Raw genomic sequence first — 12,873 nt, 5'->3', positions numbered from 1 at the left:
GGGAATCCACTTGTACTTCTGACCCCCCAACTCCTGCCACTTGCACAACTCCCTTTCTCTCTCATACTCCATCCCACAGATTCCAGCTGTGAGCTGCCTAAATGAACTCTGAGCTCTTCATCTTTGGCTTAGTAGGACAGCCTTGCTCTGTGTAGACTCTGGCACACTGCACTGTGTCTAAGAAAAGTCCTGAAATTAATGTGTCTGATTTTTTAAATGAATTAATCTGTACTTACTGAATTGTAAGGCTGTGTGGTGGTGAGGATGGAAAAAGTATAGCTTTGAAAACAGCTTGGTAATATCTGGGGAAACTGCTTCCTGAGCATGTCATCGCATATTCCAATCCCTTTTGAGGAATCTCAGAGAAGTGAAGTAACAGAGAGCACTTAGCTTCTATCAAAGCTTTATAGAAATAGAAGCTGAGGAGAAGTTGGCCAACTACGATGGCTCACGCCTGTAATTTCAGCACTTTGGGATGCCGAGGTGGGTGGATCACCTGAGGTCAGGAGTTGGAGACCAGTCTGGCCAACGTGGTGAAACCACATCTCTACTAAAAATACAAAAAAATTAGCCGGGCACACCTGTAATCCCAGCTATTCCGGAGGCCGAGGCATGAAAATCACTTGAACCCGGGAGCAGGAGTCAGAGGTTGCAGTGAGCTAAGATCACGCCACTGCACTCCACTCCAGTCTGGGTGACACAGCAAGACTCTATCTCAAAAAAAAAAGGAAGCTGAGAAGAAGTTATACACCAATAAATAAAACTTGATATTTAACTTAACATTGAAAACTATATTCAGTGGTTTGTTTATAAGCCCCGGAGTCTCTAAATGCATGTTTTACCACCTTTAATTAGGTATTATCTAGGATGATAACTGTTTTTGACAAGTGAACTAGAGAACTGGAACTAATATTGTATAGAAGGGACTTAGACTAGACATTAGACCATTTATGTCAAATGGATTATGTTATACGAAGAGACTGTATACTCTTTCTTTGAGTAGTCTTGGAAATATCAGACAACTTCATCCTTAAATTTAAGTGAATACTTACGTAAATTTAAATGAATACATCTTAACTTTAAGTGAATACAAAAAAGTAAGTATCACTTACTTTTTTGGTAAGTATGGTAACCCCTTTTGATTTGCATTTGCTTTCTACAGTGTTTTAAGGACATACATATATATTGTAAATCAACTTAAAATGAGAAGAACTTGCTAGCCAAGGATTTTTTGTGTTGAAGCTGTAAAACACAAAGGTACCCTAATTTTTTTTTTAATAAACCCAGATTTTGGTCTTCTGGAAGCACCTGATCTATGCGAATGAGTTACGTTCCCAACATTTTATTGTTTCGAGCTTAGAACACGTTTTTTCATAAAATAATGTCTTGTGATTAGATTCCCAAGCCAGCCTATAAAACTTTTCCTAATCTCTAATATTACTAATCTAGATAATTCCTAATACCAGCATGATTTTATCTGTCATCCATGGAATAGTTATTAAATACTATTCCAGTTTCTGAGCTAGGAGGTATATCCTGGGAGCAGAGTTGTGTAGCTGAAGAAGATAATATAAGAAATTTTACTTTCTATTTGCTGAGTATAGAGTCAGTCCACAGAAAAACTTCAGAATAAGTGAATTTTGTACTCGGGATTCTCCTGTCTCCTTTTTTGTCAACCTCTCCCCAGATGAACTATCTTGAAAAGTACCCATGCCTTCAGGATGCTCTAAGTTCGCATTTCAACACTACCCAGGCCTATCCTGAGTAGCATGTGCTCTGTAATTATGCTTCTCTTCCTCCTTTCCCGATCAAAACTTGTATTTATTACCCTTAAGTTTCACAAAGCATTAAGAGGATGGCATAATTCTTTAACAACAATTTTAAAAACTAACAAGAGTCTTATCTTGTCCTTATAAGTAAAGGCTGCAATTACTCATTCTCTTTTATGTTACATGGTTAGTGAGATAGGACCCGAAAGTAGAAATGATGATGATCTTATTTCAGAAAGATCACTGTTTTAAATTAAAAGTCTACTTTTAAATACATTTTTTAAAAAATTAGCCGTTCAAAGTATTTTTTTATGTTCATGCCTGTAGGTCAGCAGATTTAGATCAGAAAACAGCAGTTGTTACCTGCTAGATAAATTATACAAGCTAAAATGTCCCTTGTTAAATTAACCTTTAGTTATGAAAGATAAGATGCATCTAATTTGTGTATATTACTTGGTTACCAGTCAGTGGAGAGGAATACATTTAGTGAAATGCTTATTTCACCAAATACTGAATGCTTATTCATTTCACAAAATGGTCTTTTTTTTTAGTTATTTTTTTTTAACCATTTTTGTTAGTGAGGAAGTGAGTAATTTGCTGTGGTGATAGAAATTTAATAAGATAGTTACTCATTTGTAATGTATTATCTTGTTTTCTTTTCATCATGTTTTCGTTTATTTGACCAAAATCTCAGGTTCTAGTGTACAAGGTTTGTAAACTAGGACAGATTAGGCTTACAGTAATCCTCAGTTCTCTTATCTATAATAGAGAGATGTTAATATATTCTACCTCATGGGGTGAAGTAAGAATTAAATGAGATAGTATGAGTCTTGAACACACAGAAGTCTCTCAATAAATATTAATTGGTACATCTTTCTTTTCAGGATAGAGAATTAGATTCTGAATGAAATGAGGAAATAGTAATTGCCATAATTATAATAATAGCTGCAAAGTTTATTAAGTTTTTGCTTTTGCCTAACACCTTACAACAACCTTATTATTACCACTGTTTCACACATACTGAAACTGAGAGCTAGAGAGTTAAATGATTTGCCTAGGTTCACATAGTAGCTTGCAGCAGAGCCGCAATTTGAACCTAGGACTGTCTCACTCCAAAGTCTGTGCTGTCAACCAATATGTGACAAAATGTGAAATAAACCATTTCCACTTTAAAAAAAAAAAGTTATATATAGTATAGTAAAAATATTTATTTTGAAATATACTATTATACCCATTTAAGTTCTAATAGACTATACTGCCTCAAAAAATGGAGTCGATCTTAGTCAAATAACTTAAATCAGGAGCCTTTAAGATTCCGTTTAATCAGTTTTGTGTACAAAGTATTTAGACTTACTTTCACCATTTTGCCCAAAACAAACTTTTTGTACCTCATTAAATAACATCAACAAAAGTAAAAAGTTAACATCAACCTAGGAAAACCATTTTCACCATAACAGTTACGTATATTAACTGTATTATATACTTTTAAATTAGTAAAAAAAAAAAAAAAGATGGGTAAAAGACATGAACAACTATCAAAGAAAAAAATTCTGAAATATTCAAATGTCTACCTCATATACAGTGTATAAATACCTTAATAAATACCTTACTAAAGGAATTCTTAATCTGCTGATTATGTTCTTAATTGTACCATGAATTACAAAACCTATTGGCAAGATCAGTCTCATTTAAAAAAAAAAAAAAAGGACTTTAGGCTGGAGTAAACAATGAAAATAAACCAGTGTGTTTTAAAACATTTTCCAAAACAAATTATCATCAACATACTTCAATTGGTAACTCTTCTCCTGAATCACCACCTTCAGATTTCAAGGAAGTACTCATGCCTAGTCAGCATGATAATCTGTTGAGACAGATTCTTATTTATATAAGTTTTGTGTAACACATACCTTTTTTAAGTTTTCTGTTAAACCTGTGTTGGTTGAGACTTAACACTTACTTTTCTCATCTTTTACAAATCTCAGCAAAATGCTTGTGTGCTGCCTGGCATTTTCAGAAATTATGTTGTGTCTCACTATTTTGGTACCTCATTTGGCACGTTTCTGCAGGTCAGCTCTCTGTCCATATGTTGAGAGGGCAAAGTGTAAATGTATGTCATTTTTCTGCACTATCCATAGATAAATCCACACATCCTAAAGGAGTGGTGAGCCATTAAATTCATTTTGTTTTATTTTAAAGGGACTGATTTGATTTATATATAAGGCATTATTTCAGATTTACACTTTGCAGTTTTGTATTGTTGAGGGGGTTACATTAATGATCTGAAACAAAAAAATCAGATTAAAATGTGATACCATTTTTTTGTCTATCAAACTCATAACTTTAAAAACTATGATTTTCATTGTTGACAAATATACAAGGAAACAAGCGCTTTATCATCAGTAGTATGAATATAAATTATTAAAACCTTTCTGGAAAGCAGTGTATTGCTAGGTGTTGAAAACTGACCAAATCTGAGAATTTATTTTAAGGGATTATTTAATCATCTGTACAAAGACTTAGCTTTAAAAATGTTCATCACAGCATTGCTTACAGTAATAAAAGATATTCAGTAAATGTTTTGATTAAGTATGTTATACAATAGCATACTCGATAGCTACAAAACAAATATGGGGAGTCAGTATATTAAGTTAAAAATGTAAATTATGGGCCGGGCGCGGTGGCTCAAGCCTGTAATCCCAGCACTTTGGGAGGCCGAGACGGGCGGATCACGAGGTCAGGAGATCGAGACCATCCTGGCTAACACGGTGAAACCCCGTCTCTACTAAAATACAAAAAACTAGCTGGGCGAGGTGGCGGGCACCTGTAGTCCCAGCTACTCGGGAGGCTGAGGCAGGAGAATGGCGTGAACCCGGGAGGCGGAGCTTGCAGTGAGCTGAGATCTGGCCACCGCACTCCAGCCTGGGCGACAGAGCAAGACTCCGTCTCAAAAAAAAAAATGTAAATTATGAAACAGAATTTCTGTTTATTTTGTTAAAACAATTATTTATAGAGTTTAGGATTTTTTCATGTTTGCCTGATGTTTTAACAGCTTTATTCAGATATAATTTGTATATCATACAATTCACCCATTTAAAGTATATGACTCACTGGGTTTTAGTATATTCAAAGTTGTACAACAGCATCACAGTAAGTTTTAGAATATTTTAATTACCCTAAATGGAAATCCTGCATCGTGTAGCCCACCACTCTTCAACCTTTCATCACTCCTATCACCCCCTCCACCAGAGTCCCCCCACCCTCTACCTCTTGCCTTAGACAACCACTGATCTATTTTCTGTCCCCATAGATTTGACTATCCTCGACATTTCACGTTAACAGAATCATGCAATATGTAATCTTTTGTGGCTGGCTTCTTTCAGCATAATACTCTCCAGATTTGTCCATGTTATAGCATCTTTCAGTATTTCTTTTATTGCTGAATAATACTGTATTGTATCGATATATACTACATTTTATTTCTTCATCAGTTGATAAACATTTTGGTTGTTTCCACTTTGGGCTACTGTGATTAATACTGTAATGAACATTCATATATAGTTTTTTGTGTTGGTATCTGTTTCATTCCTTTTGGATGTGTACCAAGGAGTAGAATTTTTGGTGGATTATGTGGTAACTCTGTGTTTAACTATTTGAGGAACTGCCAAATTATCTTCCCAAGCAACTATACTATTTTATGTTCCCACCAGCAGTATATGAGGGTTCCAATCTCTCCACTTTTCTTGCTAATACCTGTTACTATCTTTTTTATAATAGGGTATTTTTTTTCTTCCTTCACATTCATTTTCTAGTTTTTTTTTTTTTTTTTTTTTTTTTTTTTTTTTTTGAGACGGTCTCGCTCTGTCTGGCCAGCGCCGCGGAGTGCGCAGTGGCCGGATCATCAGCTCACTGCAATCCCGCCCCCCGGGTTCACTGCCCATTTCTCCTCGCCTCAGCCTCTGAGTACGGACTACAGCCCCGCCACCATCGCCCGGCTAGTTTTTTGTATTTTAGTAGAACGGGTTTCACCGTGTTACCAAGGATGGTCTCGATCTCCTGACCTCGTGATCTGCCGTTCGGCTCTCCAAATGTGGGATACAGCTTTGAGCCACCGCGCCCGGCCCCTGTTTCTCATCAATTAAGCATTAGTCATGTGTCAGAGGAAAAGGTTTTAAACAACATTATGAACAATTATGTGACTATATTGCCTAAAACAATGTAAATTAAAATTACAATAATGGTGAACCGTTAATCTCAAATGATACAAATTTTATTCCTTAATAGTATATTTGGATCATTTTACATTTATAATATCAAATTCTTTTATGGATTTGCGAGGGCTTATTGTTTATTTTCTTAAAAGGTAAGGTAAAGAGGTTTAATTTTTAAGGTTTAAACTGAAAACGAACTTTTATGTTTCAAACAGAATATTATTTGAAATGTTAACCCACGTATATCTCACAAAAAATTATATTACTGAGATTTTCTGAATCGTCACCAAATTACTTTTTTTGCCATGAAAAGGTAGTGCATGTTTTTATTTTAGACTTATATTTACAATGATAACCCAGACCCTTCATGTTCTTTAAAAATCTATAGATATGGTAATAATTATTGCATAATCAGTAGCTGTATCTTAAAGGAGAATGTTAATTTTCTATAATAAGAATAGAGCAGCATCAAGCAAAATATTGAAAAATAGTGATCCTTAATCTTATCACCTAATCACAAGTACTATTTTAAATTTTGCTTATTTTTCTTGGCTTTTATGCCCTTGAAATACCTGAAATTTTCTAATGTTTTATTCCTTAACATACTTGGCTTAAAGGCTCATATCATTACTCTTTCCTTAAGTAACCACACTTTTAGCATGTAGATTTTGGCAGGAAAAGGTACTGTTTTCAGGTGTCCAAATTTTTCCCTGATGTTCATAATGTGGATTCTTTTTTAACAGATGGAAAATGGTTGATCATTATGTTAGCCGTGTCCGTGGAAATCTCCAAATGTTAGAACAACTGGACCTGATTGGGAAAACCAGTGAGATGGCTAGACTTTTGGCATTCAGTTTTACATGTACTGACAAGGGGTTCACAGGTGGGAAATCAGTTTTCTTGCAGACTTGAAAGTTCTGTATGTGTGATACACTTTTGTGATATTTGAAGTGATTTGACTTTTAAACTTTCTGTTTGGTACCAACTAATCAATAGCTGGGTAATAAAATCTTATTTTATTCTCTTTCTATGCCAACTTTCCGGCCACTGCCAAGTGTTTTATGGTATTAAGAAAATAAATGTCCATGCCCTTAAGGATATTATATTCCTGAATATTGTTACTGTGATTAAAGATGCCCCTTAAAACTGGAGAAGCAACAAAGAAAGTCTACCTTCCTTTTGTTTTACATGTTTAATTTTGGCTTCTTAAAACTTCCCATAGTTAATTTTAATATAAAATAAAAGCTTGAAAATCAATATAAGTGGACTATGTAACTTTTAAAATGTTATTAAAAAAAAGAAACCTAAAAAGCTATTTAATTCATATCTTTCTAAGTAATTTCCCAAGGATATAATGAGAGATTTTTACTAAACACCTTACTGAAAGTGATTTTATGTATTAATTCAACAAATATGTATTTGAATACCTGGAGTTTGTTAAGCACTGTGGTAGGCATCAGGGATACCATATTAAAACACTCAGATTCCTTAACCTTGTAAAATCCTTAATTGTTTTAATTAACTGTGTCTATAACATTCCTCAATCAACCAGTTCAGTAAATATAGCAAAAATAGAGTTCTAACTAGTTTTACCTGTTTATTTCATTTAATTGCTTATAAGCTATTTATTTTGTTTATACCCATCAAATTTAACAACTATTTGAGCTAGCCTGTAATAAAAGGCAAAGATACCTTAAAATCTCATGAGAATACTTCAGTGAACCCAGGCTGGTTCTTGTGAGTAAATTTTTTTTTCTAATACACCAGGCCATCTGCTTAATAGTTATTATTAGAAACAAACATACCAGTAATTGCTTGATTCAGTTTTGCTATGGACCAGTAATAAGCTGATTACTATTCAGTTCTTTTTTTATTATTTTTTAATTATTTCCACAACAAAAGCCACATTCAATACTTTATAATTCTATAATTATATTTGTTTCTTTGAAAAACTGGGATAACGTTTTCTGTCTTAAGTCTTATGACAGCTTTTTCATTCTCTAATTTTCCCAAATAAATTTCTCTAAGATGATTGACCAACTTCTTAAATGAAATTGTCAAACCATACAGCTGTCTGTCCTACACTTTTTTATTATGGTATAACTGTAAATAAAGAGGGCCGGGCACAGTGGCTCACGCCTGTAATCCCAGCAGCTTAGGAGGCCAAGGCGGGGGATCACTTGAGGTCAGGAGTTCAAGACCACCTCGGCCAACATGGTGAAACCCCATCTCTACTAAAAATACAAGAAGTAGCTGGGCATGGTGGCGCAAGCCTGTAATCCGAGCTACTCAGGAGGCTGAGACAGGAGAATCTCTTGAACCCTGGAAGGGGAGGTTGCAGTGAGCCGAGATTGTGCTGTTGCACTCCAGCCTGGACAACAGAGCGAGACTTGATCTCAAAATAAATAAGTAAATAATAAAAATAAAAAGAGATCTAAGTGCATCTGTCCTTTAAAATTGACTTATCTTTTAAGTTATTTGACATGTTTTATAGTTTTTATAAAAGTCATAGGAATAGGAAAAGGATTTACATATATCCCTTTTCACATCTGAAAGCTGACTAAATAACTAGTATTGCAGGCTGGGCACGGTGGCTCACACCTATAATCCCAGCACTTTGGGAGGCCAAGGTGGGCAGATCACCTGAGGTCAGGAGTTCGAGACCAGGCTGGCTAACATGATGAAACCCTGTTTCTACTAAAAATACAAAAAATTAGCCAGACATGGTGGTGTGCGCCTGTAATCCCAGGCTGAGGTGGGAGAATCGCTTGAACCCGGGAGGCGGAGGTTGCAGATTGCTGAAATCGTGCCATTGTACTCCAACTTGGGCAAAAAGAGTGAAACGCCGTCTCAAAAAAAAAAAAAAAAAAACTGGGACCGCAAAAAAAAAAGTCATACAGTCTTATTCTGAAAAGCAGATTATCCTCAAATGATTGTATATTCAAATTACCAGTATATTTAAACTGTGTTTCTTCTCTTCTCACCTCCCTTTCTCCCTGCAGTACCGTGTGGAATCAATGATGTTGCGTATTGCTAAACCAATGAACTATATTCCTGTGACACCTAGTGTTCAGCAAAGATCCCAAATGAGAGCCCCACAGTGTGTTCCTCTAATTATGGAGCCTGAATCTCGCTTCTATAGCAACTCTGTTCTTGTTTTGGATTTCCAATCACTTTATCCTTCCATCGTGATTGCATATAACTACTGCTTTTCCACCTGCCTTGGCCATGTGGAGAACTTGGGAAAGTAAGGTTTTTTTCACATTTACAGTAATGTTGTGCTTTGTACTTCTTACTAAAATTAGACACTTTCTGAGTGTCTCTTTGCTCTTGACACCTTCCCTATGAGCAAGGTAAATGGGCTGTATCCCAGCTAATCCATTCATTGTAGTTGTCTTACTAATTGATATGGATCACCGTATGATTAATCCAGCTTCATGGATAGATGACTCATGAAGAGGATTGGGAATAGATCAGCCTTGCAACTGTTTCACTCCATATGTAACTATGGCCTCTTTTAAAATGAAAGTTAAATTGTTGATATAAATTACCTTGCAGTGGAACAGTTTGAGGATTATGATCTTATAACTCCAACTATGACCTCCTCTTTATTTTTCTTATAAATAGTCCAGGATTTTAAAAATTAAATGGTAGGTTATATTAATTAATGTAAATTAAATTTCATAAACTGATAATAACATTTTAAATTCTCAAAGGATTAGATACTTTTCTTGATTTGTGGGAAATACGGAGTCTTCTTTTAGTATATGCTATACTCCTTCATAGAAAGCATCTGTGGAAATTATATTAGTAATCCTGTCTTTTATTAAAAACAGGAATTTAGAAAATTTACAAGATTTATAGTCTTTCTTTAAGGTTTAAATTCTTCTTTAAATATGTTCACAAGGATGTTCAATAAAAATAAATTTTTATTTAAGTAATTTAGTATAAGATGATTAGGCCGCACGCAGTAGCTCACACCTGTAATCCCAGCACTTTGGGAGGTTCAGGCGGGCAGATCACGAGATCAGGAGGTTGAGACCATCCTGGCTAATACAGTGAAACCCTGTCTCTACTAAAAATGTAAAAAATTAGCCCGGCATCATGGTGGGTTCCTGTAGTCCCAGCTACTCGGGAGGCTGAGGCAGGAGAATGGCATGAACCCAGGAGGCAGAGCTTGCAGTGAGCCAAGATCGCACCACTGCACTCCAACCTGGACAACAGAGCGAGACTCCATCTCAAAAAATAATAAAATAAATAAATAAGATGATCAGATGTTGAAATTTGGTTTTCAGTGTAGATTTTACCCATAAATTTTAGGATAGTGCCATTTAAGAAACGTTTCTTGTAATAAATTGTGAATGTTTGAAAAACTGTTTTGGTAATGAGGCAAATAAACATATTACTAATTACATGAATTCACGTTTAGATGTTTGAAAATGAATTTCTAATGGTGTTAGAAAGAGTTTTTAAATTGCCTAAAATCTCTGTTCTATGATTTGAGGAAGTATTTGCTTAATGTTCTCTTTCTTAACAGGTATGATGAGTTCAAATTTGGCTGTACCTCTCTGAGAGTACCTCCAGATTTACTTTACCAAGTTAGGCATGATATCACAGTGTCCCCCAATGGAGTAGCTTTTGTCAAGGTAATACTCTCTTGTAAATGAAAGATAACAACTATGGCTTAACTTTTGGAGAGCTGATAATGCTTTAGATATTGTTGGCACATAATAGAAAACAAAAACACTGAGTTTGCTTGAATATTTTATCTCAAAAAGTCAAAGATACAAGAATCTTCCAAGAAATCACCTCAGGAACAAACCAGTCACCTTGTTTTTTCTTGAATTTAGGTTTTAAATCTTTAAATTGTTAAATTTTGGTTAATGAAATATTGAAAGAAATAAACGTACGCTTATACCTTCTGCCCTTTATTAGAACCAGGCTGACTTAAATAGCAACTTAATGGTCAAAATATGTTACCTACAGCGATTTAAATTGCTTTAATGTGTAGATGCTACTAGTTGTTCTTCTACATTATTTTAAATTAAGACTATCTTAGAACTGATGATACTGTAATAGGCTTATTTATTATATTTTAAGAAGATACCCAAACTAAAATAGGATCCCTTTTTTCTCTCCTGTATCTCCCCTCAAAAGAGACAAAAGAAAACTTTATAAATTAAAGACGAATAAGAGAGATCTAAAAGATGATATTGCCTCTTATATGCCAACTTCATTCCTTTCTTTCCTATTTTCTTAGCAGTGAGTCTGTACTAGAATCATGAAACAGTAGAGTGGTTGATGGTAGAGTGGACCCCACCAGCCCTCAAATTCATTCTGGTGTACTATATCAAAAGTGGCATCATTCTCTATCAGTAAGAGGGAATGCTAAACTAAAATTAGCAATGTAGATGAAGAAAATTTTAACCGAAGAGTTCATGGTATGTTTCTTTTTGGAAAATTTTAAAATGTAGTATTTCTAGGGACTGATGTAGATGAGATCTACTTGGAGAAATGGAAATAGATTTTTTTTAATTAAATGAATGGGTCTTTATATAAAAATCAGTTTTCACATCACATTTCTGCAAATTTGGTCCCTGTTCTTTTTATCTTATGTCTTAAAACATTATGGCTGCTTCAAAATGTACACCAAATGAATTAGAGGTTAGAATATGTTCTCATTGTCGCATATCTGGCAGCTTATTATCTCCCTTTAACAGCTTTTTTTAAAACTTGCGTCTACTTTTGGACCCAGTGTGTAAAGCTTAATAAAAATAGGATTTTTTCAATATTCAGGTGTGTGATGATCCTATACCTGAGATTTTAGTCGCTAGGTCCGACATGCATTACGTTGCACGTGTCTGTGAATCATCATCAAAGTTAATACTGTTTTGTGGTTTTCATTCCTACTGGAGTTCTCATAAATTCTCCCTAGTCTTGATTAATACAAATGATTTTTTTTTTTTGGCATCAACAAATTTTATCACCTCACTATTCATCCCCTCTTCCAGATTGCTAATAAATATAGGCCGGAGGGGATGGCTTAGTGGTCTAAGCATCAGATTTGAAATACCTAGAGTCCCTGGAACTGCAGGTTTGAATGTCAGCAGAGTCAACCCAGCTCATCATTCTTCCAAGGTAGATAAATGGAGTTCCATGCAGATTTCTGTGTGGGGTCATTAGGATGAGATCTTTAAAAACTGAGTTGGTTATGAATGATACAAGTCCCATCTGTCATTTTGAAAGAATGGGGGTTTCTGTCAAAGTTTTGAACAAAATTTCCCTCTGAACTTGTTGTATGGTCACTTATGCACTAGTTGACATCCTCCTCCCTGGAGGTCTCTGAACTCACATGGAAGTGCTCTATTAGATTTATAAACATTGCAGGAACCGTTTAGGAGAAAAATCCTCTTCCAAGAAATAAAATGTGATGATTTTATATTGACGGCCACTAATACTATGGTCACTCTATTGTTAGCATGTTTCAATTCATGACAGTTGGCCATTATTATATTTTATGCTTCCTTCTTAATTATATAAATCTATAATGTTTGAGGGGTTTTAAACATTTTTTTTTCTTTATAATAGCCTTCAGTAAGAAAAGGTGTACTACCAAGAATGCTTGAAGAAATTTTGAAGACTAGATTTATGGTGAAGCAGTCAATGAAGGCTTACAAGCAAGACAGAGCCCTGTCACGAATGCTTGATGCACGTCAGTTGGGACTTAAGCTGATAGCAAATGTCACATTTGGCTATACAGCTGCTAATTTTTCTGGGAGAATGCCATGCATTGAAGTAAGTGATACAAATCTGTAGTTTTTTCAAAAGAGACTAAAATATAGCAAGGCACAGTGGCACTCACCTGTATTCCCAGTTACTTTGGAAGCTAAGGTGTA

General features: G+C 35.0%; 1 protein-coding gene across 1 annotated transcript in view; it reads left to right on the top strand.

Annotated features, from left to right (window-relative positions):
* Positions 1–12,873, top strand: part of REV3L (REV3 like, DNA directed polymerase zeta catalytic subunit) — a 189,596-nt gene that overhangs the window by 142,164 nt on the left and 34,559 nt on the right. The window contains 5 exon segments of the mRNA XM_017847095.1: positions 6,721–6,834; positions 6,836–6,860; positions 8,980–9,224; positions 10,515–10,623; positions 12,566–12,772. Of these exon segments, the coding sequence (XP_017702584.1) occupies positions 6,721–6,834; positions 6,836–6,860; positions 8,980–9,224; positions 10,515–10,623; positions 12,566–12,772 (700 nt within the window).

This window comes from Rhinopithecus bieti, unplaced genomic scaffold (assembly GCF_001698545.2).
Source record: "Rhinopithecus bieti isolate Rb0 unplaced genomic scaffold, ASM169854v2 scaffold_26504, whole genome shotgun sequence".
Taxonomy (NCBI): domain Eukaryota; kingdom Metazoa; phylum Chordata; class Mammalia; order Primates; family Cercopithecidae; genus Rhinopithecus; species Rhinopithecus bieti.
Note: the sequence above shows the minus strand (reverse complement) of the source record. Positions and strands in the feature narration are given on the sequence as shown.